Source organism: Tupaia chinensis, unplaced genomic scaffold (genome assembly GCF_000334495.1).
Source record: "Tupaia chinensis unplaced genomic scaffold, TupChi_1.0 Scaffold000154_1, whole genome shotgun sequence".
Lineage (NCBI taxonomy): Eukaryota > Metazoa > Chordata > Mammalia > Scandentia > Tupaiidae > Tupaia > Tupaia belangeri.
Window position 1 is genome coordinate 3829271 of NW_006159625.1, and position 26121 is coordinate 3855391.

Here is a 26121-nt window from a genome sequence, read left to right on the forward strand (position 1 = left end):
GGGCCCTGCTTGGACTGAGTGCACTGGAAGTGGGTAGAATTCATGGTTCCATTTACTACTGTCAGCTCAGGCTGTCAGTAAGAATGAAGCCCCTGAGGTCAGGGTGAGGATCAGAGGGGCAAGAAAGTAATCCAGGGACAGAAGAAGCACACTCACCCTAGTCTTTGGCTTGGCAGAGTTCTTTTATTGCGGGTGCTCAGAATAGAGCCAGGCCACGGCTTTTGCTATCCTTAAGAATAGGGACCCCTGGGGCCAGTAGGTGGCATGGTGGTTAAGACTGGCCTCCCGCATGGCCGACTGTGGTTTGAGTCCCAGATCTGGTCATTTGAAAATCACGCCGGGCATGTATGTGTGTGTATATACCCAAAATCCCAGGAGGAGAAGGGATTGCAGCATGGCATCCTCATCAAAGTCTGATTTCTCACTTTCCCTCCCACTGTTTTTGTCTGTGTCTCTCTGGCATGTGCACACACCCTACAGCAAAAAATAATAATAAAATCAAATAAAATTAATTAAATAAATTAAAAATCAGAGAAGTTAGTTAGGGGCCAGCAGGTGGTGTGGAGGTTAAGGTGGCTGGATCCCACATGATCAATTTAAATGGTTTGAGACCAGGACCTGGTGCCCTGAGAAACATGCCAGGCGCATGCATATCCGTGCACAAAATATAGAGAAGAGAATGGAGTAGGGATGGGAAAAGTGATTTCTCACTTTCCCTCTGTTTCTCCAGCAAGTGTGTGTGCCCTATAACAAATCTAAAAAAAGAAAGGAGGAGGGAAACTTTTTTAATCTTCTTTGGTACACATATTTCCCAATTTAAATGTGTAAAAAAGAGGGAAAAGAAGAAAAGACCAAGCAGCAAGGAGTGGACTATAATAGGGACTTTCTGTGGAGAAATGTGATGGGAACTGTGGCTGAATGAGGCAAGGGCTTGAGGAAGGACTTGTTTAGTTTTCTGTCTGTTAAAGTGAGGAAGCCTTGTGTTTAGCTGCTGCTGGGAATGCTCTCACGGAGAGAGGGAAATTCTACCTCAATGATATAGGTAACGCAGGCAAGGTCTGGCCCTAAGGCCCAGGGAGACAGAATTGAAGTCCAAGGGCTGAGAGCAGGGTCCTCACCCACTTTGCCCGTGGCTTCTGGAACAGGAGCTCAGCAGGTGCAAGCACAGAGTTTTCCTCTTCTCCTGCCTTTGACTCACCTTGTGGGCTGCTTCCTCTTAGCTCCTGAGTGAGGCTTAAGGCAAATTCCACAGCTGTACAGATTATGTGGGGTTAATAAAAAGTGGGGAGAGAGGGGCCAGCAGGTGGCATGGAGGTTAAGGCACTGGATTCCCACATGGCCAACTTCTTGGTTCAAGTCCCAGATGCAGCGACTTGAACATCACACCAGGTCCATGTGGGTGCATGCCTAAGATCCTTAGAGGAGCACGGAGGAGAGGGGATTGCGGCATGGCCATCCTCCTGGGAGGGGGGGGGGAGAATTTCTCACTTCCCTCTCTCTCGCGCATGCTCTCTCTCTCTCTCTCTCTGTCTTTCACTGGCGAGGGCACATGCCCTATAGTTTAAAGCTAAAACAAAAACTTCAAATGGCTACTGAGCCCCCTTATGGCTTTTAACTTTCCCTAAAAGCTCTGAACTACTTAAAAAATAAAAAGTCAATAGCATCAAAGAATATAAAAACAATATAATGATGTGTAAATTAATTTAGGGGACCAGACAGTGGTACCGCAGGAAATCATGATGTTCTACGAGGCAATGCCACAGGGGGAGGTTTCGGATTCCTGTCCAGACACCTGATTAAACCAGGCACACACACAGAGGCCCTGATCTGGGACTGGCCGAGGCTGGGGTGGATCATGGCATCAAGACCCTGTGGGGAGGGCCTGTTTATCTCTTTTTCTCTTGAAATACTTTTTTTTTTTCAGAGTTTTGCCATAAGGCACATGTGCTTCTCCAGAAAGAGACGGAGAGTGGGAAAGTGAGAAATCACTCCCCAGGTAGGATGCCACTCCACAATCCCTTTTCCTCCAGTCTCCTCTCAGGATTCTAGGTACACATGCACATGTGCCCAGTGTTATTCTTAAGCTACCAAGTCCAGGACTCATATCATGGTTAGCCATGTGAAAGTCCAGCACCCTAAATGACAAGCCACTTGCTGATCCCCAGAATACATTTTAAAAACACACACACACACACACACTTTAAAATGTAATTTGGGAGATACAGGAAGAGAATATTCCATTCTCCATGGTCCTGACATAAGAGCTACCATTTTAGGGGCCTCATGTCTTGCCTCTGCTTCCCATTCTCTCCAGAGAACCCTTTTCTCTAGAGGGTTCTTTCCAGAACTGTCTGTGTTAGGCATGGGCAACTGGCTTTCAGCCATGGAGGCACATCAAGAATCACCTCCAGAGCTTTTATAAATGATCCAGCCCAGTCCTGAGCTGGACCTTCTTTTCTTTCCTTGTTCTTCTTGTTCTTTGTGTTGTTGTTGTTCTTCTCCTTCTTTTTTATTTTAAGAGGATTTTTGCCATAGGGTGTGTGCACTTGCTGGGTAGACAGAGAGAGACAGAAAGACAGGAAGTGAGAAATCACCTCCCAAGGGAGAATGGTCATACCATAATCCATTTTCCTCCAGTCTCCTCTTGGGATTTTGGGCGCATGTGCACATGTGCCTGGCATGAGTTTTTTTAAGCCTCCTGGTCTGGGACTCAAACTGCAGTCAACTACAGGGGAGTCCAGCGATGTAACCACTTCACCGTCTTTTCTTCTTCCTTTACAGAGCCCAGGTCCAGAACTGAACTGATCAAGCCTCTCCGTAGGTAGCACTTGACGTCTCAAGAGCATTTATAGTGCCAGCCTTCTGTCTGTACAGTATTTGACTTCATCCCTCATCCCCACTCCCAGTCCCCTGCTGTGGGTACCCCCCAGGTCTAATGTATATTCTTAAGTATTCTTCAGTTCTTATAAACAGGTAGAATGTGTGGTTTGGGTGTGTTTTCTTTTTCTAATAACTATTTCATTTATCATTATTTTTAAATTTGTCTTAGGGCATGTACTCTCACCAGAGAGAGAGAGAATGTGAGGAAACAAGCTGCCAGGTCCAGGACTCTAACTGCAGTTGGCCATATGGGAGTCTGGTGCTTTAACCACCATGCCACCATGCTGGCCCCTGGTCTATGTGTTTTCAATGCACATTCTATAAATGTCATTGTCACCACGTTCCTACCTCACCCTGTGTTCAAGACCTGATCTCTACTGATGTGCACTGCGTTCTGCCCAGCATCCTCATATCTTACTCCCCATCTCCCAGCCATGTTGCCCACGGGGTCTTCTGCTCTGCTTGAGCTGTGGCGATTCCACAGTGAACAGCCTAGTGTGTGTCTCTGTGTGGGCCCGTGTGAGAATCCCTTGGTTGATGCTAGTGTACAGCGGGGGCCAAGGACCTCTGCCATCCCTCAAAAAGTTTTAGGTCTTTTCAGGTTTCCTTCTCCTCTCTTACGGCACAGACTCCCCACCCAACTGAAATACGAGGTTCTTCAGCTAATTCTTTTTCCCCATAAGTATCTTTCTTCGGGGATTCAGAAATATTAAAGTAAAGGCAATGGATCACATCTTAAATGTGACCCTGTATTTGTTTTCTATTGTTACCATAACAAAATATGACAGACTTAGTGACCTAAAACCACACAATGTATTTTCTTCCAAATCTGTGGGTCAGAAGTCATCAAATCAAGGCGTCAGCAGGGCTGTGTTTCTTTGCCACTCAGAGAAGAGTCCAGTTCCTGTTCATAGCCCAGAGGCCACCTGCACTCCATGGCTTATGGTCCCATGGCTAATCTACTTGTCAACCCATCTGCTTCTCCTGAAAGGATCCTCCTGGCTCCCTTTTCCAAGGCTCCTTGTGACTATGTTGGATTCACCTAGATAATCCAGGAAAAACCTCCTACTTTAAAATCCTGAACTTGGGGGACCAGCAGTTAGTGTAATGGCTATGTTGCTGTACTCCCATGTAGTGAACCACAGTTCGAGTCCCAGACCCGGTGGCTTAAACTCATGCTGGGTGTGTGTGCGTGCATGCCCAAGATCCTGAGAGAATAGAGTAGAAGGGATTTCAGCATGGCCATCCTCCCTAGGGGGTGATTTCTTGCTTTCTGTCTCTCTGTCTCTCTTTGTCTTTCTGGCGAGTGCACGCACCCTATAGCAAAAATCTCTCAAAAAAAAAAAATTCTTAACTAGGAGCTGTCAGGTGACATGGTGGTTAGGGCACTGGATTCCATATGACCAATCATGGTTCCAGCCCCTTACTCGGTGGCTTGAAAATCACACCAGGCACCTGTGCATACATGCCAAACATCCCAAGAGAAGAATGGAGGAAAAGGGATTGTGGCATGGCCATACCCTCTGGGGAGCGGGGGATGACTTCTCACTTTTCTTATCTCTGTCTCTGTCTCTCTGCAAGTGCATGGGCCATATGACAAAAAAAAAAAAAAATCTAAAAAAAAAAAATCTTGAACTTAATCACATACGGAAATTTGACTTAATACTTGTTGTGATGTCAATTAACATGCATAGGATCCAGGGATTTTTGTCTGTCTCCTAGACAGTAAGTTCTGTAAAGTTGGGAAGCCAGTCTGGCTTGATTCCTCAGTGTCTGGCATTATGCCCTATGGGCTAGCAGGAACAAAAGTCTGTTTATTTTCATTAACTCTAAAGCCCCATTTTGTTCTCTGCTCTGCATGGGCTTGGCGGCTCAACTCCTTGTACTGCTTCACCTGGACTCCCTCGCCTTCTGGTCTCCAGTGGAGTTGGCCAGTGGGGTGCACTGTCAGGGAACTGGAGGCTGAGAGGAAAGGTGGGAGCATCTATTCCTGTCACACCCCTCCTGCTGGGCAGTCCTCTGGTAGCGACCATGACCATCTATAGCCCTAGCTCCTGCCAAGCAGCCCTGGTCCAATAACGCCATTCCTTCCCTGACTCTGCAGGCCAGGTATGAGAGCAGCCTCCCTCTGTTGGGAGTTGCTGTGTGTATCTCTTTCTTATGGAAGCTACCCACACCACTGTAAAGTCACTTCATTATCAAGTCTTTCAAAAGTCCCAACTGAGAGCCAGCCGCATAGCCCAGTGGTTAAGCCCTGGGCATAGGGAGTCAGATCCCACACGGCCGACTGCAGTTTGAGTCTGGGCCCGGCAACTTGAAATATACACTGGGGGTGTGTGCATGTGTGAAAAATGAAGATAGGATTGTGGTGTGACCATACCCCATGGGGGGTTTTTTTACATCTTTCTTTCTCTTTCTGGCAAGTGCATGTACCCTCTGGCAATTAAAAAAAAAAATCCCAGCTGAGTGTACTCGGTTTCCTGTCTTGTCTTTGCCAGGTCCCTGAAGGGGAGAAGCTAAGGAGAGAAGCAAAGGGAGCTGAAGGGATAAGGGGACCTCTCAGAAAAGCTTAAATAAGTCAGAAGGAGAAATAAAATGCTCCCAAAGGGCCAGGGTAGAAGTTCTTGTTAATTCCCTCCTTCATTCATTGAAGGGGGAAGACGATGTAGAAAAGGTTGTGTAACTACAAGGCCTGTTCATGTCATGGCCACCATCCTGAGTTTAGTGGCTCTGTCCTCCCTGTGCCTCTCAGTGTGGGGTTCTGTTTCGACAGCTGGAGTGAGGATGTATCAGTTTATATGTCTCCCACACCAGACCGAGAAATCCTAAAAGGCAGAGTGGGCCCCCACGTGGGTTTGCAGGAAGGAGGAATGGAAGCTCTCCCACACACGAACTCTGGGTCCACCCTTCCAGAACCCGCCCCTTCCTGGGAGGTAGAGCTGCCTCCGAAGGCCATGGCTCGCCCCTGAAGGCTAAGAAGGATTTGATGCTGATGATACCGGAAGTGACTAAGCTGCTGACTCTAGAAACCAACTTCCTCTTCCTATGGTGAATAGTTGTCTAATTTGTCATCACGTTGTTTTGCTCAGACAGATCCTGGCTTCATACTTCCTGTCCCCTTTGCACCGTTCTCCAAGGGCTGTCAGCCTGTCCTTGTAACCCTTCCTTCTGTCCCTGTCTCAGGTGTTATCTGAAGGATCTGACCAGCTTCCTGATACCCCCATCTAGAGACCCTGATCACACACAGGAAACACAAGGGGACTGCATGCTCCCATTCCAGCCCCAGATATGGCTGGTTGAAATCTGGGCTGTCCCGGAAAATCTGGGATACATGCTCATTATATTTATAGACCCAACACTAAGCCTTGATCCACTTTAATTAAAATGCTTTTAATGCCCACAAACATAATTGAAAAGAAAAAAAACAGTGAACAAAGCTTTTTAAGTGTGTCTGACTGCAGTTTTCTCCACAGAAATCGTGACCATATTCTTTCTGAAGCAGTGTTCATTCCAAATGTCCCCTTCATGGAAACACTTTTAATGCTGGATATTGTGATTTTTTTTTTAATATTGTTGTATGGTTTTCAATAAAAGCAGGTCTGTATGTCTATCATAAAGTATGAGTATTTAAAATATTTTTATGCCACTGCAAATTTTCATCTAAAATCACAAACCAGATGACAGAGCTCACCAAGCCCAGTCCTAGAGGCATGCCAGCCCAGATGCCACTACTGAATGAAGAAGCCTCTGGAAGATTCCAGCCGTCTGGGGCTCCCCACGGTGGAGCAGAGACAAAGCCTTCCCTCCACATCCTGAGTTTCTTACATACAGCATCCACGAGTATGACAACATTTTTTTAGATCATTTTTCTTAGTTTGGTACACGAAAAGCAGTTTCACTGAAGTGTGAGCTGAAGAAGAGAAGGATCTTTCTCTAGAAATTTCCAGACTGGAAATTTGAGCATTCCAATACGTGATGGCCCCCAACTCACTAAGAAGCTGTTTCCACCGAGGCGTTGTGCCATGCCCTTAGGGTTGCCCCATACTGTGCAAAGAGAAAGACGAGCTCGTGGAAGAGATTCAAAGTGGTGGGCCAGTTGCCTCAGAAGAGTGGCAGCTGGATTTCAAACACTCTGTCTAGCATCCAGGTTCTAGGACTCTCCCTGACATTGACATGTTTTATGACATGCGCCCAAGGCCCTAAAATCACAGGCTTTGTCATCTCTCAGAAGCCAGGTTTGCCAGCCTTCAAGGTGTGGTAGTATATCTGCCAGGCTTGCGGGCTTTTGTGTGACTCACACTGGCACCAGGGCTTGGCAAAGCATAGGGAGAGACGCATTCAAGCCTAATGGTCAAATTTTAGTTTTTTCCCTTTAGTCACAGTAGAGTGTGCATATTCATGAGAGAGAGGGAGCCCCGGCTGCACCTCAACCCTTACTCCTCTGATTCCCCATCCCTTCAGGATCCTGGGCATGTGCACCTGTGCCTAGCATGTTGCCATGAGGGCTGGGATTCGAACCCTGGTCATTCACATGGGATTTGGGGATATAAACAATTCAGTAAATAAAACTATTTTACAGTGACTGAAGAATAGTCAACTGAGAATCTTTAATATCATTTTTTCATCACATATAAATTTCCCTCTATCTCATCACATATAAATTTCTCATCACATGTAAATTCTCATCACATATAAAATTTCCCTCTATCCTATACCTAAGACTATTTTTTTTTAAATTCTTGATACTACTAGATAGCTCTTTGGCTCCAGAGCGAATACACCAGTGTTCCAAGAACACTGGGAAGTGTGATTATCCTCACCTCCAACCTTAATCCATGTTTGTTAGGAGATGATAGCCCAGTGACCTGTTACGTCCATGTATTGCACATGTGCTGCATCGGGGGCCAATTCTTGCCTTGCCCCTTCAAGAATCTCCCCCATTTCCATCTCTCCCACCTCCCTCGCACCCCGGGCATCTAGAGCAGAGTGTCGTATCAAACTCTGTTCTGCAAAACTGGAGGAAAGACCATGAGAGAGCTGTCCGTGCCCAGGAGTTCATTTGAGCAGTCAAAGACAATGCTGGGAACAGCAGTTGTTCCTCCCTTTTTCTCCACACCCTCCCTGTTCTCAGGAACCCGGTTCATGGAGGAGCCCTGCCATGCCCCTTTCTCAAGGACTCAGACAAGGCCCTCACCCAAGCTCCACCTGCTCCCTGGCTCACTTCCCTTCTCACATGCCCTTCTCTCATGTTGGAGGGCACTTAACATCCACACTATGTAATTTAGCTCTTGATTACAGGCTGTCAAGTGTTTTGACAATTATATCACCTCCCAAAGCTCCTGGCAAGGTGCTTATTGACAATAGCTCCTGGCACTGTGCGTTGCTCAGAGCAGGTGCTCAGCAGGGAAACACCTGTCACTCTGTGAGGTTTTTTTCCCTGGGAGGGTGGTAAGCAGGCAGCGTACTGCAGGCTGGGCTCCAGTCCCCGGGCATTCTGCAAGGCCATGAGGTCAACAATAACACCATGGAAATGCCTCCGGCCAGTCCAAAAGACCCTCTGGCTCTCCTAGCCCGTATCCATTCAGTTTCTTCCTCACCTCTAACCCTCACTGATTTGAATTCCTCTATAGCACTCCTCTTTGATTGCGTGTGTGTGTGTGTGTGTGTTAGGGCATGTGCACTTGCCAGAGAGATACAGAGAGAAAGAAGAGCAAATGTGCCAGTAGGTGAAGTGACCACAGTTCCAGTGCCAGACCCAGCAGCTTGACAATCACACACGTCTGTGTCTGCCCAATATACCGAGAGGAGGATGGAGGAGAAAGGATGTGGTGTGACCCGAGTGATTTCTTACTTTCCCTCTTTGTCCCTACGGCCACAAAAAAAGGGAAAGTGAGAAATTATTCCCGGGGTGGAATGGTCACACCACAATCCCTACTCTTCTCGGGATTTTGAGCGTGTTTGTAAGAAAGGTATATTTTTCCTCTCCATCCCTATTGTAAAGCACAGTCCTTGGCATTTAAAAAGATAAAGTCTGGGGACCAGTAGTTGGCATAATGGCTATGTCACTAGATTTGCATGTAGTCGACTACGGTTCAAGCTCTGGACCTGGTGACTTGAACTCAAGCTGGGCGCATGTGCATGCGTGCCCAAGATCCCAAGAGGATAATGGAGGAGAAGGGATTGCAGCATGGCCATCCCCCCTGGGGATGTGATTTCTCGCTTTCTATCTCTCTGTCTCTGTCCTTCTAGCAAGCACATGTGCCCTATAGCAAAAACCTCTTCAGAACAACAACAAAAAATGATAAAGTCTAGCTGGCAGGTTGATGAAAGAATAGATGAACTGCTGGACTAAGAGGAAGATGTGAGTGGGTGGGTGAATAAGAGAGTAAACTATTCCCAGGGGTGCCCTGGATGGCATCCTTCAGAAGACAGCGATTTCTATTTATCCAAGAGTATAAGAGTCCAGTGGGGGGGAGGGGGCGGCAGGTGGTGTAGTGGTTAGGGCCCCTGGACTCCCACATGGTCGGCCATGGTTCGATTCCCAGACCTGGCGGCCTCCCTTCCCACTTTCTCTCACTCTGTTCCTCTCTGGTCAAATTAAATGAGTAAATAAATAAATGGAGGTAAATAAAATAATTCTTAAAAAAAATAGATTCCAGTGGGATCCCATTGACCCCATAGGGTGAAATTTTTCAAAACCATTTTCTATTTTCCAAAATGTCAAATTTATAGAGTATTTATGGGGACTGGCAAGTGGCATGATGATTAAGGCACTGGACTCCCACATGGTTGACTGGAGTTCGTATCCTAGAACTGGCAGCTTACTTTCTCACTTTCCCTCTCTCTCTCTATCTCTCTCTGTCTCTCTCTGGTCAAATTAAAATAATAATAAATAAGACAAAATAATTCTTAAAAATAAATAAAATAGAGTATATATGAACATGTACTCAAAACATGGCAAGACAGGACCAGCAGGTGGCATAGTGGTTACTGTTGCTAGACTTCCACATGGCTGAATGGTTCAAGCCCTGGACCTGGTAGCTTGCTTTCTATGGCCAACTGCGGTTCAAGTCCTGGTCCTGGTAGCTTGTTCCTCACTTTTTCTCTCTCTCTGTCTCTCTCTGGTGTGTGTGTCCTATAGCAGTTTTTAAAAGAATAACAGTAATAACATATAAAGTTAAAAAAAATCTTTGGAAAAAAAAAACATGGCAAGACGCTTATACAGGGAACTCCCCAAGTTAGTATACACAGATATCATTGTACTTAATTGCTAGGTAATACATTTTTTAAATGTCCAAGTTTTTTATTCACCACCTGTATAGGGAGCCATTACTTCTCTCAGCTGAAAGCAAACTATGTCTGCTCTCACTCTCAATAGTCTTCAACCTTGAACTTGAAGAAAGTGTTTAAAGAAAAGGCTGGAAGGGCTTTAAGATCCTGTCCAGAGTTTCTCACCCTTAGCTGTGCCTGCATCATCCAGAGAAAGTAACAATCTTGATGACCCAGTGACACATTAGACCTCTTACATCAGACTCCCTAGAGATGGGAAACACATCAGTGTTTTTTCCTTTTAAAGCTTGTCTTTAAAATTTTTTTTAGCTTTTCGTTTTATTTTGTTTTGGTTTCTATTTTTTATGTTTTATTTGGCATCCATATTTTTAAAGCTCTCCAAGTGATTCCCTGGGGCAACCAGAGCGAAAGCCACCACTTCGACCCCATGCAGCTGAGCCTGAGGGGTTTCCCTTCCCTGCCTGAAACCAGCCTCCTTCTGGTCCCTCCCCATCAGCTTGTTCCTTCAGGCTTACTTCCATCCTAGCTATCGATAATGGCTCAAGGGCTATGGCTGTGAGGATTCAAGTTCAAGTGATTCTTGCTATTTTGTGAAAGCGGTACCTTTTTACTCCTGAACTTAGAGCTGAACGTCTGTGACTTAAAGCAATTTCAGGAATTGAGGAAAGGATATAGTTGCAATTAGTTTGGAGGAGGTGGCAAACCACTCCAAATCAGAGCTGGCCACTTTCCAAATCACAGGAATGTGGAAAATGGCAAGCCAGGTGGCCACCCAACCCTTGGTCAGTGACCATGCTCCCACTGTCCCCCCTCCCCTGCACCAGACTTTTGTATTCTGATCACTGCCCTGTAAAAACCTCAACCCATCGTGCTCGGGGAATGTCTCCCCAGTGCTTCCTATCGCAGTAGCTTTGAAAAAATACTTGCCTTTGACCCTTGCCACTTCGTTTCTGCTTTGACAGATTGATTTCCGAGCTAGGCCATTTCACTGGATCATTAAAAAAAAACAGTGTCTGGGGGGACTGGCCTCATAGTCTAGTGGTTACAGGAGTTGTATTTCACATGGCCTACTACAATTAGAATCTCAGCCCTGGTGCCCTGAAAAACACACCAGATGTGTGTGTGTGTGTGTGTGTGTGTGTGTGTGTATGTGTGTGTGTGCATATGCCCTAAGTCCCAAGGGAATGAAGAAATGGAAGAGATGGGATTGTGGTGTGAACACCCCTATAGGGAGGAGGTGCTCTCTTTCTGTGCATGTTTCTCCATCTCGTTCTGGTAAATGCACACATCCTCTGACAATTAAAATTTTTTAAAAAAAGAAAAGAAAAACAGGGTCGGCAAATGGCATGGACGTTAAGGTAGCTGGATACCACATGGCTGATTGTGTGGCTTGAGTCCTGGACCCAGCAGCTTGGAAAGCACATTGGCATACATGTCCCAAAATACCGAAAAGAGAACGGAGGGGAAAGGATTGTGGTGTGGTCATCCCCCCAGAGGGTGATTTCTCACTCCCCCCACTCCCTCTCTGCTTCTCTCTGTCAAGCACACGTGGCCTATAGCAAACTAAAAAAACAAAGAAGTAAAAGAAAAAAAAAGTATCTGGAGATGACCACCAAAAAAGTATTTTCTTCTGGAATTTGGAGCTACTTGGATATGAAGGAGGCTGTGGAGAAGGCGGAGCTCACCATACCATCTGGCAGTCCCATCCATTCACTCTTCTAATGCCTACTAACTCCGCAGGGCTCCTAGGATGGGTTGAACCAAAAGACTCACACAACACCAGCAGATTGCAGTTATGTATTCAGTTTCCTACGTACTTGGACAGCATGGGCCGTGGGAAGGGGAAGAGAAACACTGGAAGAGCTGCCTGGCTGGAGTACCTGACTTCTACTATGTTATGGATTCTTACCTACCCTTTACAAGATCATCTTCCTACAGGAAAATCGGCTGCCACAGGGATAGCACGGGCTGCAAGGGTCACAAGGGCTGCATGGGCTACAGGGGTTGCATGGGTTGCAGGGGTTGCAGGGGTTGCAGGGAGAAGTGCAAGGGTAGCATGGAGACTCGATCTTGACGCAACTGCCGAGCCCGTAGGAGTACGTTACGTCTTTCTCATCCACGCAGGGCGGCAAGCTGAACTCTTTGCAGATGTTCATGTAGCTGTACTTTTTCGATCCAAGGCAGTCGTACCTGTTCTCCCTCTCCGCTGACACACACACCTTTCCATCCTTCACTCGAACTTTGACTTGGTCAGGTTCAAAGCCGCACACGTTCACCGATCCTAAAATGTTACTGCTACAGCAAGAGGAGGCCAGGATTCTATTGGTTGTTCTTCTAATTCTAGAATTGAGGAAAGAAAGGGGTTGAAAGAGGAAGCTCAGAACGCACACGCAGCTTGAGAAGCAGTATTTTAACCTCTATTTTTTAAAAAAATAGCAAAACTTAACCCTGGTCATCATGGAAAGTCAAATGTTAGGGCCAGCCAGTGGGTTGAGGCATCTGGATCCCACATGATCAACTACACGGTTTGAGTCCTGGGCCTGGCAGCTTGAAAAACACACTGGGCATGAATGTGTGTGTGCCCAAAATCCAGAAAGAAGAAATGGAGGAAAAGGGACTATGGCATGATCAATTCCCACTGGGGGTGCTTTCTCACTTTCCCTCTCTCTGGAAAGTGCATGCAACCTCTAGCAAAAAACAAACAAATGAAAAAACAAACAAAAAATGAAAAGTCAAAATTTGAAGAAATATATAAAGTAAAAAGAGACAGTTCCTTGCAGGGAAACCTCTCTTTACAATAGATGGGTGCTTGACCTTCCAGATTTTTCTTTTGTATTTAAATCCCAGCTTCTCCTATTAGTTATGGAAATGTGGGCAGATTCCTTAACTTCTCTGTGCCTCAGTAAAATGGAGGTAATAAGAGTACCGACATCCTATTGCATGATTAGAAGAGATTATGGTATTGCACTTAATACTGTGGGTGGCACATTATAAATCCTGCTTAATTCTTACCATCATCATTACTACAATTATATACAGAGATTTTTGTTTTAATGAGACACAACTGATAAGATGCCATTTAAAATATGCATTTTAAAGATGGCTATCAGCTTTAGAATCTAGCCCTGCTAATTGGTAGGACTGGTGCCCCCCTCCACTGGACAAACCCAGACTCAGCTATTGTTTCCGTCCACAAAGGACAAAGTAGAGAGCCCTGGCCTGGCTTCACCCATCAGGAGCCTGGCTCCGCCCATCAGGAGCCTAACTCCTCCTACTGTTATGAAGCTGCTCTGGATTGCTGGCCCCAGCAGAGACTCAAGCAGCTTGGCGTGGGGCTGAGTTGGTCAGATACAGGTGTTGGCCAGTAGTGTGTGGATGGGAATCCTACTGACTTGCAAGAGCTTGGTTTGCACATCTCCAAACTCCTCATTCAGTGACTTCATGGTGACAGCTTGAAATCAATCCTGGTGATAGGATCATGGTGATATTTACACCACGCAAATTGGAAGATGTTACAAATCAGGGCTCTACCCACCATCCACAGAATTGGTTGTTAGATACCACTTCCACGGTTTCTATGCTACTGCCTTGTCATTAGTCAGCGGGCCTACTGTGTAAATCAATAGTAAAATAACAGCAACTCACACACTAATTGATCCTGTATGAGTGCTAAACATGTTAAAATAACTTTAGCTAATCTTCATAATAACTCATGGTTTAGATGTACTTATCACTAGCACCTTTTCTTAAGGAATTATTTATTTATTTTTGTTTATTATTATTATTATTTTAATTTGCTATAGGGCATGGGTGCTCACCAGAGAGACATACAGAGAAAGAGGGAAAGTGAGAAAGCAAGCCGCCAGGTTTTGGACTGGAACCATGGCGCTTTAACTATCATGCCACCTGCTGGCTCCACTACCACCTTTCATTTATTAATTTTTAAACACTTATTTTTTTAAATCATTATTATTTTATTTGCTACACCATGGCATAGTGTCTTCTAGGACAGATCCTATTTGATCATTTTGTGATCAGCCACTGAAAGTCTTGGTCTGTAACTTTTAGTCCAAGTGTAGTGAGCACTCACATTGTTAATCCAGTCATATTAGGGTTTATCTAGTGTAAAATACAGAAGACACTGAGGCGCACAGGAACCACTTGCCTAATAGACCCAGAGACTGTAACAGGCATTCTGCTCTCACGGAGCCTGGGGGTGGTATGAGCCTTGGCTGTCTTTCCTGCCCTGGGTGTTTTAGGGTACCTTCAACCATACTAAGGAGAAAGGAAGAAAGTTGGATTCTGTTGAAATCTGCATCTCTGTGAGGTAAGCCAGAGAACAAGTTCTCCATTTCTGGATGAGTAGAGAGTAGTTTACAAGAAGCAGGGACCATCCCAAACTCTAGACCTCTCTGGATGGATCACAGGTTTGAAGTCAGAGAAGTCAAGACCAACAGTGAAGCACAGAGTAGCAGGCACACTCTGGATCTCTCAAGGATCTCCATGGTGTGTGCATGGCTGTCAGTTAAACTTCTGTTCAGCTCAGACCTTTCCATGTGAGAGGAGAAACCTCAAATCTAGCCATGAAGATGGGGCCCAGCCTCATGAAGGAAGGCCAAAGACCCCAACCAAGACTGCTAGGGGCCCCAGCTAACTGCCAAAGCTGTTTCTACCAGACAAAACTCTCTTGCCTTCCACTGGAGATGGATCTGGGAGCCAGGTCCATTAGCCAAAGTCAGTTCCCAGATCTCCTCTTAATTACCTGACTCCTAAGGTACAAGTTCATGTATTTGATTGCTTGGGTTCACCCTTTCCCTCTAGTCCTGTCACTTTGGCTCCTTTGGCCCCAGCAGCTGCACCGGAGCCTCATAGATGTGGATCTTTAGGAAATTGCCTGACAGACTTTGGCCAGGTTGGGTTTCTTCTTATTTCTAGATCAGTGGTTACCAGAGAGGCTGTGTGGGCTTAGGGGAAATTTCAGGGGACAAATTTTATTCATCAGACTCAACTCTGAACTTACGACTTGACTTTGCTGGTGATGTACCCATCATGCCACATGGCTCTCTGCAGCTCTGGACAAAGGGAGGTTGCTTTGTATCTTGTTATTATGAAGATGAAACTCAGTCATAGTTACCAGGGAAATCAGCCCCTTTGGTTCTTTGTAAAGGCCTTTTAGGAAAGCTAGCAGACAGCTTATTGTTTAATGATGGCTTTGGGGCTTGGCCACTTAATGCCTCCAATTTGGGGCAAGTCCATGTAAGATGGCGCCTAGTACAGCCTGATGGAGACTTACTCTTTACTGAGTGAAAATGATGTGCCTAGCACTTCGTTTTTATTTAATCCCTGTAACATCCCTGTCCAATGATACTGTCTTAGTCATCTTACAGATGATGAAACAGATTCGGGGCAATGTTCTTGATCACCAGGAAGCAGTAGAGCCCAGATGGGAGCCACATTTACTGAGGTAAGCCATTTGCTTTAACTCCTGGTCAGTGGTTCTCAAGGTGTGGTCTGAATCAGCATTAGCAGTATCACCTGGACCCTGTCAGAAATGGAGATGCTCAGCTCCACCCAAGACCTGCTAAATCTGAAACTGTGTGGGTGGGACCTAGACATCTGTCCTTAACAAGCCCCGCAGGGGAGTCCGATGCACCTGCACTCTGCTACCCACCAGCTCAGTGCAAGTGTCGGTCTGCCACACTGTGCTGTAACTTCCTACTGAGGCTGAATTTCCCACACTGCTGATTGTGAAACACACTGCCCACAGCAATGAGCTGAATATTCAGCCGTCTTCATACAAATAGGAATCAGATTCACCCTGGTGAGGAATAAAGTAATGAAGATGTCAAAAATGCCTGTCCCTACCCAGGAGCAAAAAGAGGCAGGCCTTCCTCTGGCTTCATTGAATACTTTGCTTTTTCTCCTGAATTTTGACCCGTTCCAAAGACCCATTTCAACTAATTCCTCTTTTATAACACATATTTCCCTTTCTTTTCTCCTTTCTTCTTCTTTTTCCTGTTCTTTCCCTCTCCTCAGAACTTTTGGATTGAAGCTGAAGACAATGTCACCCAACAGGAAGCTGGGTAGCAGAGTGCAGGTGCATCGGACTCCCCTGCGGGGCTTGTTAAGGACAGATGTCTAGGTCCCACCCACACAGTTTCAGATTTAGCAGGTCTTGGGTGGAGCTGAGCATCTCCATTTCTGACAGGGTCCAGGTGATACTGCTAATGCTGATTCAGACCACACCTTGAGAACCACTGACCAGGAGTTAAAGCAAATGGCTTACCTCAGTAAACATGGCTCCCGTCTGGGCTCTACTGCTTCCTGGTGGTCAAGAACATTGCCCCGAATCTGTTTCATCATCTGTAAGATGACTAAGACAGTATCATTGGACAGGGATGTTACAGGGATTAAATAAAAACGAAGTGCTAGGCACATCATTTTCACTCAGTAAAGGATAAGTGTCCATCAGGCTATACAAGGCTCCATCTTACATGGACTTGCCCCAAATTGGAGGCATTAAGTGGCCAAGCCCCAAAGTTATCATTAAACAATAAGGTCTAACCAAATAATAGAAATATGCTTGACTTAAAGGGGCAGCAACTTCTCCCCCTCTTGCAATGGGGTGACTGGACTTCAAGAACTACTGGCATAGAGATGATGAGAGACGACCAAGGGGCCATCTTGCTCCACCTCTGCAGAAAATGTAGAGGGAACAGGAAATCTCCTCTCACCAGCCACACAGCCCCCAGGGGTCCTCCTCTCTTCAGACTTCCCACGTCTTAACTGTATTCTGACCTATGGGCCAGGAAATAGGGAAATAGAAAGATTTCTCTGAGGGCTTAGACCTGGGCAAGGCACCAGGGTTGACTGTCAACAGCCTCATGGAATAAGAGTAGATTCAAGAAAATACTTGGGCTATTTCCATGGTCTAGTGTGTAAGGAAGCTGGAGCCCACATGGTCAGCAATGATTCAAATCCCAGCCCTGGTGACTTGCATATGTGTGTGCATGCTCCAAATCCCAACAGGGTGGAGAAATGGAGAAGGGATTGTGGTATAACCATGAGGGGGAGCACTTTCTCTTTCTCCCTCTCCCTGTCTCTGACACATGCCCTCTGTCAATTAAATAATAATAATAAATAATAATAATGATAAAAAGACCTCATACTCAGAGCAGAAAGGGGGAATTCAGAAAAGAAGAGAAGAGAAGGCAGATTTATGAAACTTTAAAATGGCATCCTCTGTGTAGGGATTTTCAAGGGAATTTCTGAGATTTAGGCCAACTACAGCTACTTGGGTGAGTGGATGGAAACACAATCTCAGAATTAGTTTCTGGGTACTAATAAAGAGTGCAAGGGTTGACATTTCTGTGACTCTAGGGTGCAGAGCTGCAAGTCAAAGTTCATTTGTCCATGAAGTTTAGTGCCAGGCATCAGAGCCTGAACAGGGCATCCATTAATCAGACAATGGGCTCCTACAGGAGGATGGAGAAGAAGCTGAGTTTTGTTTCTTCATATTCAGTGCTGAGGACAAAGAAGCCCACAAAGCATGGTGGTGAATCAGGTACAAACTTAAATCAGGTTGGAGGCATGGCTTCTCACAAAGAAAACCAAAGTCAGTTACCTCAATTCCTCTAAGCCCAGGAGGAGGAGGAAGAGTTTGGGCCACTGCTAATGCTTTGGGTGTAAAAGGTAAATTTGGGGCAGAAAAGAGAATCTCAAAGGAGCTAAAGAAATGGAAGTGCTTACTTGGGTCTCTACTAAGTGAGACACTGCCAAAGTGTCTTTTGAGGCAGCTGTTCCATGAACAATGGAAATGGGTTCGACCTTCTATACCCAGTCTAAAAAAACACCACACACCAAACCAGCAGGAGGCGTGGTGCTTAATGGGCTGAACTCCCATGTGGCGGATGCTGTTTAAGTACCAAACCTGGCGGCTTGAAAATCAGGCTGGATATGCATGCATGCATGCCAAAAATCCCAAGAGAAGACTGGAGGAGAAGGGATTGCAACATGATTGTGTCTCCTGAAGGCTGATTTCTCACCTTCCCTCTCTGGTCTCTCCAGTGCACGCTCAAGCCTTATGGCAAAAAAAAAAAAAAAAAAAAAATTAAACACACATACATATACACATGCCTCTATCAAATAACGTATAATCTGGAATGCTCCAGAAAGTTACAAGAGGAATTAAGAAATTGTTGTCCAAAGTTTCTTACCAGTTATTAAAAGAGCACCCAAGATAAGTGAGAGTGACTTTCACAGAGAGAAACAATTTTCAGTGGGGCAGAGGAAACTGCAGTCCGGGAGTCTTACTTTTCCATTGGGCCAAGAACCTCTGGACAACAAACAGAGCCTGACATCTGAAAGGACGTGTCATAACTAACTAACCCACCAGCATTCTTTAAAGGGGTGAAAGGTCACATGGATATGAATTCTAAACTCAAAAATCCTTGGGCAATGTTTCATACCAAAGATTGTTGAAAAAAAAAAAAGAATCAACATGATATTTCTAGATCTATTTAGTCATGGATCAGGAGCTAGCTTAGAGAGGGAAAAAGAGGCATTTCACTGGAAGGAAAAATAGTAACAGTGGGAGTCCTCTGGGATTGGGGCCGGGATCAGAGTTTAACATTTTCATCCATATTCAGGAAAATGGAATATTTAGGTTTGCAGGTGACATTAAGCCCTTCTGGAGAGTGAAATGTCTAGCTGTCAGAAATAGAGCACAGAGGTCTCACAGGGTGGTACGAATGAGAAGCAAAGTGGCTAGGCAGAGATAAAGGAGGGCAAGCCTGAGGTCATTTCTCAAATGGACCTGGGGTTATCAGTTCAGAGATCCGTGGATTAATATAAAGACATTACTGGCTTCACCTAATGCCACAGGCAATAAAAAAAAAATCCACAAAGACTCAGACACTGTCAGGAAAAGAACCACAAAGCAGAGAAAGCACTCCCTCTCATATAAACTGCACTGCCTAGAATCAAGCTGGAGCGTGGGTCTACGGCATGCCAAGAAATAGGGCCTCCTGGAGGAGGCTTCAAGGGCCCAGATGGCAAAGGACAGAGAGGCATTTTCACCTGTAGAGCCTTGGGATGGGGGAATAGCCAGAAGCCCAAGGTTGAAAGACCCTGGATCCACAGCAACCAAGCAAGCATTGAAAGGCTCAGAGAGAGTAGACACAGATCTGCTCAAGAGGAACCCTTAAATTGGGATATATATATATGTGTGTGTGTGTGGTGTGTGTGTGTGTGTATGCACATATTTATGTGTGTATGTACATATATATATAACTTTTTTAAGAGTCCTTGCCTCACAGGTGAGCAATTTCTGTAACTTGATACCCTAAAGAGTAAAACATAAACACTGGTTCAGAGACTATAGATTAATTTATAGGTGATAGGCCCATCCCAGACTCTGAGGGAGGTCTATTCCTGGCTTCTGGGGGTTGATGACCTAGACAATTGTCTATTGCCCTTTGCAATGAAATATCACTGTCACTGTTGTGAAGGGACTGTATCTACCTATCCATTCATCCATTATCTATCTAGTCATCTGTCTTTCTATCTACCTATCATCTGATTCATTCATTATCTGTCTATCTACTATTTAAACAAATAGTTTCATAGGAGCACAGCCACAAGATACTGCTAAGATACTGGACTTTGCAGGCTGGAACCATGTGGGAGCCCATGGTCCTGGTCCAACCTAAAGACCAGGTGTGGTTGCATGTGCTTGTAATCTCAGTGATTCAGGGAGCTGAGGCAGGAAGATTGTGAGCTCAAGGCTGGCCTGGGCAATATGACGAGAACTTGTCTAAGAAAGAGCCAGGATTAGGCCAGCAGCTGGCATAGAGGTTAAGGTGCTGGATCTCACATGGCTGGCTGCACAGTTCGTGTCCTGGACTTGGTGGCTTGAACATCTCACTGGGTGCAAGTGCATATGTGCCCAAAATCCCGAGGGGAGACTGAAAGAGAAGGAAGATATGGCCATCCACCCTGGGGAGCGGGAGGTGATTTCTCGTTTTCTCTCTCTCTCAGGCCAGCACACATGCCCTATAGCAAAAACTAAAAAAAAATAAATAAATAAAAAAGCCAGGATATAGTGGTGCTTGTCTGTGGTCCTAGCTGGAGGCTGAGGCAGGAGGATAGCAACAACAAGACCCTGCCTTAAAAATAATAATAATAATAATAATAATAATAATAATATATTAAACAGGATTTTTCTGCACCTCAATGTTTTCACTTAACACATCTATACACAAAAATGCTTCATCAATCATTTTTATATCTCCATATTATTCCAAAGTATGGATGTACCACTAATTAAACAGAAGGCAGTGTTTTCAACCATCTTTTTCATCAATGGGAACAGACTAAGTGACATATAGAAAGTTAGACAAGGAAAACTTTCTCTCAACACAAAAGAAAATGTGATCAAAACCAAAAAGAAATATCAAAGTGACTTTTTTAAATTAACAAATTCAATTTATGTCCTTTCAGGTCTATTCTAAAAGCTGCAACTCAGTTCTGCAGTTTATTTCCTTTGCGAAAGTTGCAGGGAGAGGCTGACATCAGAGACCCAACCCCAGATGAATTTTAAGTCTTCGCCTGGAGTTGGGGGTGGGAGAACGGTGCTACAAAACCAAGGAAATACTTCTATTGTTCAATATGCTCCCCTCCTTGTAAAGCCTCTGGCAAACATTAAGAATTTGATCAATTATTATTACTTTTCCTGTGGTCATTTTTGTAAGTCAAAATAAACTCAAATCACCTTACTCATAACCAGAAAAAAAAGGTTTAGTTTGTCACTTCCGATAGCTTTTCAATGACACCCCGTTTCTTTCGCTCATTAAAGCCACATTATTTATCACATCGGCACTCTCACTATAAACCACCAACACCCTTGCCAACCGACATCATTCCATTGTCTTTTGAGAATCTTACAATTCCTATCATGGAACCATTTACTCTTCTTAAATCTTTTCTAAGTCACTAAGACATTCTCTTAAACCCTTTTTAATCTTTGTTCCAGTATCGATGGTCACTTTTGTTTTCCTTATTCCAACTTATAAGGCTACTGTACCAACTATAAAGATCTAAAATTAAGGTCTTTTACTTGGCAAGCTCTCTCTTTTCATCCTCTATGGCTCTAATGGCTTTCCTCTCCAAACTTCTGAGAGACGGTCGAAGACAGTAAAGCTTGTAATCACACAGGCAACATGGATAGAGATCACACAGGCCACAAGAGCGTGATCGTTTGGAATAGCACAGGCAGTACGGGTACGGGTGCAAGTCACAGCAGCAGTACGGGTGCATGTACAAGTCGCAGAGGCATCGCGTGCTAAGTTCGTCGATGCATCTCAATTGCCTTAGTTCTCTGTCCACCTTCTTTATGTCCCTTCTAACGCTGTCCAGAAGACAACTCAGTGCAGCCATTACAGTCACACCTTATTGTTCTGTGAGTACCCTTGAGAAATGGCACTCAGAGGAAAAAATTGTTCTAAGCTCTTCTCAGAAGTTTCTTTTAAAAATAAATGAGGCACACATGATTCACTTATTTTAAAGCTTGTGTTCTATGACCTCACGGGCCTTCAAGTATGTCATAGTCTTCTGGTTACCATGTGAACAGTACACAGTCATGGCCTCCACACCATGGCCTCCTCCTTAGAGTCTCTGAGCTACTGTTCGAACCATACTACGTTGTGATTTCATTCAGCTTGAAGTTGGTTGGGTCTCCCAAACAATCACAGCTTTTGGGGGCTCATGGAGTTAAGCTTTACTGTCCTAGACTTATGACTGAGGACTAGCTAGGGCTGTCAGTGTGTGTTGGTGATCACGGTGTGGAGCTCCTTCTTCATGCCTGTCTGGCACTAGCCCTGACTGGAGGGCTCCTCTTACTCTAAGGTTCATTCTGGCATTAGGCAGCGGGGACATAAAGAACTTCCCTGTAGTTCTCCTTTTACCTCATCCTCAAGGCAAGCTTTGTCCTTGACCTAGTCCCGAGTCTCTGAGTCCTGCCCATTATTTATTAGCTATGCTCCTGGCTGTCCTAGAACCTCAATTCTCCACTGTGGGAGTTCCTATACTTAAACTTCTCTCACTCAAAGCTCAAGGTCCTGTTCTTGGTCACCAATGCCCCAGCAACTGCACCTCTGGTCTTGTGCTCATGCCTCCAGATGCCTTGTCCCACAGTGCTTCCTACATGGCCCTGGATACTCAGAGCCAATTGGAGGTGCTTGAAGCCGACTGCCTAGAGCCCTACTCCGGCCAGTTTTCTGTGCTCTCTCAGTTGGACCAGCACCTCAAACCTTGGGCTCAGTCTCAGATTCTGCTTGTGATATTTTTATTCGTCTGATCCTTTCTTCTCAAAATGCTGTTCTGCCTCAAATTCGCTTTTCATGCACTAAGATGTAGGGTACTTAGGGACAAGTCACAAGAATGTGGCACTAGAGAAGGAGACAAGGGCCAGGTTTGAAGGGACTTTAAGCCATGCTAAGAAGTTTAAACTTGATTTTGAGCCCAATGAACAACTGCTAATTTTCTTTTCTGTTGGCAGAAGTTGAGAGGTAGGTCAGACAGCCACACTGAAGTGAATTATCTTCTGTTGGAAGTTAAGAGACAGCAGAAGTCTGAACTGTGGGTCTCGGTTACAGGAACAGCAATGAGGAAGCCAATGGGATCACCTTCCTCTCACATCCTCTCAAGTCCCATCCAAGCCATTCTCCACAATGCAGTCACAGCGATTTTCATATGGGAATCTGTCTTCCCTGCACCTTCCTCCCCAGACCTGACCCCTACATCTGCCTTAAAAGTCTTCAAAATCTTCTTTGCCCTCTTAAAATAAGGACCAAAATCCTTTCAGCACCTCATAAAGATTTAGGGTCTCTGTCTACCTTTCCTGTCTCTCTTCTTTCCATTATTACTGTAATTCATTACACCTCAGGCACAATGGCCACTCACTTCCTGAAGGCCATTCCTTACTTCATCCAACATGTGCAGCACTTACACTCATGCTGTTCTGTCTGCTTGGAAATGAAACTCCCCTTCCCATGCTCTTGACCTTGCCAAAATGACAGAGAGAGCCAGAAAACGAGAAATCAGCCCCCAGGGGGATGGCTACACCGCAGTCCCTTCTCCTCCATTCTCCTCTTGGGATCTTGGGCACACACGCACACGTGCCCGATGTGAATTCAAGCCACCAGGTCAGGACTCGATCCTCAGTCTACTACATGGGAGTTCAGTGACATAGCCATTACGCTAACTGCTGGTCCCAACCTACTTGACTCTTAAGGGATTCTTCAGATCTTCTCTCTCTATATATGCTCACCAGAGAGAAACAGAGAGATAGGGAGAAGAGAAAGCATCCCCATGGGGCATGGTCACACTACATCCCCATGGGGCATGCACACACATAGAATGTTTCTCGAGTTGCTGGGTCCAGGACTCCAGCTACGTGGCTGGCCATGTAGCATCCAACTGCTTTAACCGCCCAGTCATGGAGCCAGCCCAGATCTCCTCTCACATGTCCCTTCCTTGGAGAAGTCTTCCCTGCCACCAGTTTAAACATTCTCATAACTGTGCACATTTCTTTCATATTACACTAGATTATGCCATGAGAGGAAGGACCTGTTTTTGCTTAACATAATGCCTAGCACATAGTGGGTGTTTAAAATTTATTCAATGAGGGGCCAGCAGGTGACACAGTGGTTAAGGTGCTAGTCTTCCACCTCACTGACCATGGTTTGAGTCCCGGAGCTGGAGACTTGCTTTCTCACTTTCCCTTTCTCTCTCTGGTCAAATTAAATAATAATAATAATAATAATAACAACAACAAAATAAAGTAAATGATTCTTTAAAATAAGATACTGCTGTGAAAATTTTTTTAAAAATTATTCACTGAACAACCAAATAAGTGAAATACACAAAACTCAGTGAACAGAATGAGGATGAAGTGAGGGGAGGATCAGTATTGACACCCAGGTTTCTAGCTTGGCAGAGTCATGGCACCACTAAGAAAAAACACAGACTAAGGGGATTTGGCGAACAGAAGGTGCTAGTGGCAACTTTAATATAGAAACATGGAATAGCATGTAGATAAGCAGGTCTGGAACTTAAGGGAAAGCTGGGCTAGAAATACAAGTTAGGGAACTACATTCCATAGGTAGCTGGAACCCTGAGAATGAGCAAGATCATTCAGGACTGAAAGAGAAAGCTAAGAAAGATTCCTGAAGGAAAATAACTAGAATGGAAGAAGTAAAGGAGCTCATAAAAAGTTCCTAGAAGGAGTATTGAGAGAGATAAGAACCCCTTACGAAGGGCCAGCAGATGGTGTAGCGGTTGTGTTGCTGGCCTCCCACATGGCCGACCAGGGTTCAAGACCTGAACTCAGTGGCTTGAAAATCACTCCAGGCGTATGTGCATATGTGCCCAAGATCCCGGAAGGAGAATGGAAGATTAAGGATTGCAGCATGACCATCCCCCCAGGGGGTGATTTCTCACTTTCATTCTAAAGGCAAAAATCTCTAGAAACAAACAAAAAAAAGAACCCCCTAAATTAACATTCCTGTGTATCACTAGACCAAGCTCTGCTTCCCAATGGTCCAGTGTTCCCTGGCCTTGACTTGAGGGGCCCTTTTCTGGGCCAGTAAAGTGTCTTAGCAAAGAAAATAAGTGTACCCAGAGGTATTAGAATGGTAGGCTGGCCTCTGGAGTCATATGAGTCAGAAAGCAAAGCTAAATAATACTCTTTATGGACAAATTCTGTTGTCTTTTAAGAGTGAGTTCACCCAATTCTAGGGTGACCTCTGTTAATAAGAACATAGTCTGCTCTTTCCTAAGAGTTCATTGCAGAAATTGTACAGATTTCTCTCACACTAAGTAATAAACTTTTGAACTCTTATATCACCTCAAATGCCATCCCTCAGCAAATGTCAGCAAAGGTTGAAACGGGCAAGCTCTAGGTTTTCAATTGCTAAATACACAGTTTCGGGTGCTTAAATACACACATCTGTGTTTACATGACACATTATTAAGATGGTGATAGCTGTATTTCAACTAGGATTCTCCCATTATTCCACCTTCCTAGTGAGCCACTCTTCATCATGAAGTATATTCTTGACATCATTTCAACTGACTAAACAAAAGAGGAATCTCCTTTTAAGACCAGTTGGAAAAGTGACCTATTCATGTCAAAGGGCTATTGAAATGTATCAGAACTAGGGCTGGCAGGTGGTGTAGTGGTTGGGGTGCTGGATTCCCATATGGCCAACTGCAGTTCAAGTCCTGGACCTGGCAGCATCCTTCTCTCTCTCTCTCATCTCTCTCTGGCAAGTGCTTGTGCTCTATAGCAAATTTAATAATAATAATAATAATAAATAAAATTAAGTAAATAATATTTTTTTAAAAAGGAAATTATTGGAACCTGCTAAAAATCATAAGAATGGTCTACAGTCACCATTCCTTGAAGCCTAAACCCAGGGGCTTGTGTGGGCTCTAATATCAAAGTGGGGCCCTTCCTTACATAGGACCAAGTCCATAGAAGTACCCATCTACTTCGGCTGGTATCCAGATAGAACCTTCTTTGGGATGGAGGGCAGACCTTGGCCAGGTTCTCAAGCTGGGTAACAATTGGTTGGTCCCCAATGTTGGCCGAACTATGGGCCACGGAGAGTCCCCTCTGCCTCTTCCACCAGGTAGGACAGGTCAAGTTCAAGTCCATTTGCTAGGTCAATGTTATAAAGATATTCTTCTCTCTGTTTTTGGATCAATATATAGTGTTTAAAACACTAAATACATAGGAACCAGCAGTTAGTGTAATGGCTATGTCGCTGGATTCCCACAAAGTCGACTGCAGTTCGCGTCCAGGACCTGGTGGCTTAAAACTCACGCCAGGTGCGTGTGCGTGCATGCCCAAGATCCCGAGAGGAGAATGGAGAAGGGATTGCAGTGTGA

The 26121-nt window shown here is 45.0% G+C and overlaps 1 protein-coding gene across 1 annotated transcript; it reads right to left on the reverse strand.

Annotated features, from left to right (window-relative positions):
* Window positions 1-11953: 11953 nt before the first annotated feature.
* ODF1 (outer dense fiber of sperm tails 1) lies at window positions 11954-21760 on the reverse strand. Its single transcript, XM_006145579.1, has 2 exons — window positions 21287-21760; window positions 11954-12510 (listed from the first exon to the last, which is right to left on the reverse strand). The coding sequence occupies exons 1-2, from the start codon at window positions 21604-21606 to the stop codon at window positions 12087-12089; spliced, it is 744 nt and encodes a 247-aa protein (XP_006145641.1). The 5' UTR covers window positions 21607-21760; the 3' UTR covers window positions 11954-12086.
* Window positions 21761-26121: the final 4361 nt, after the last annotated feature.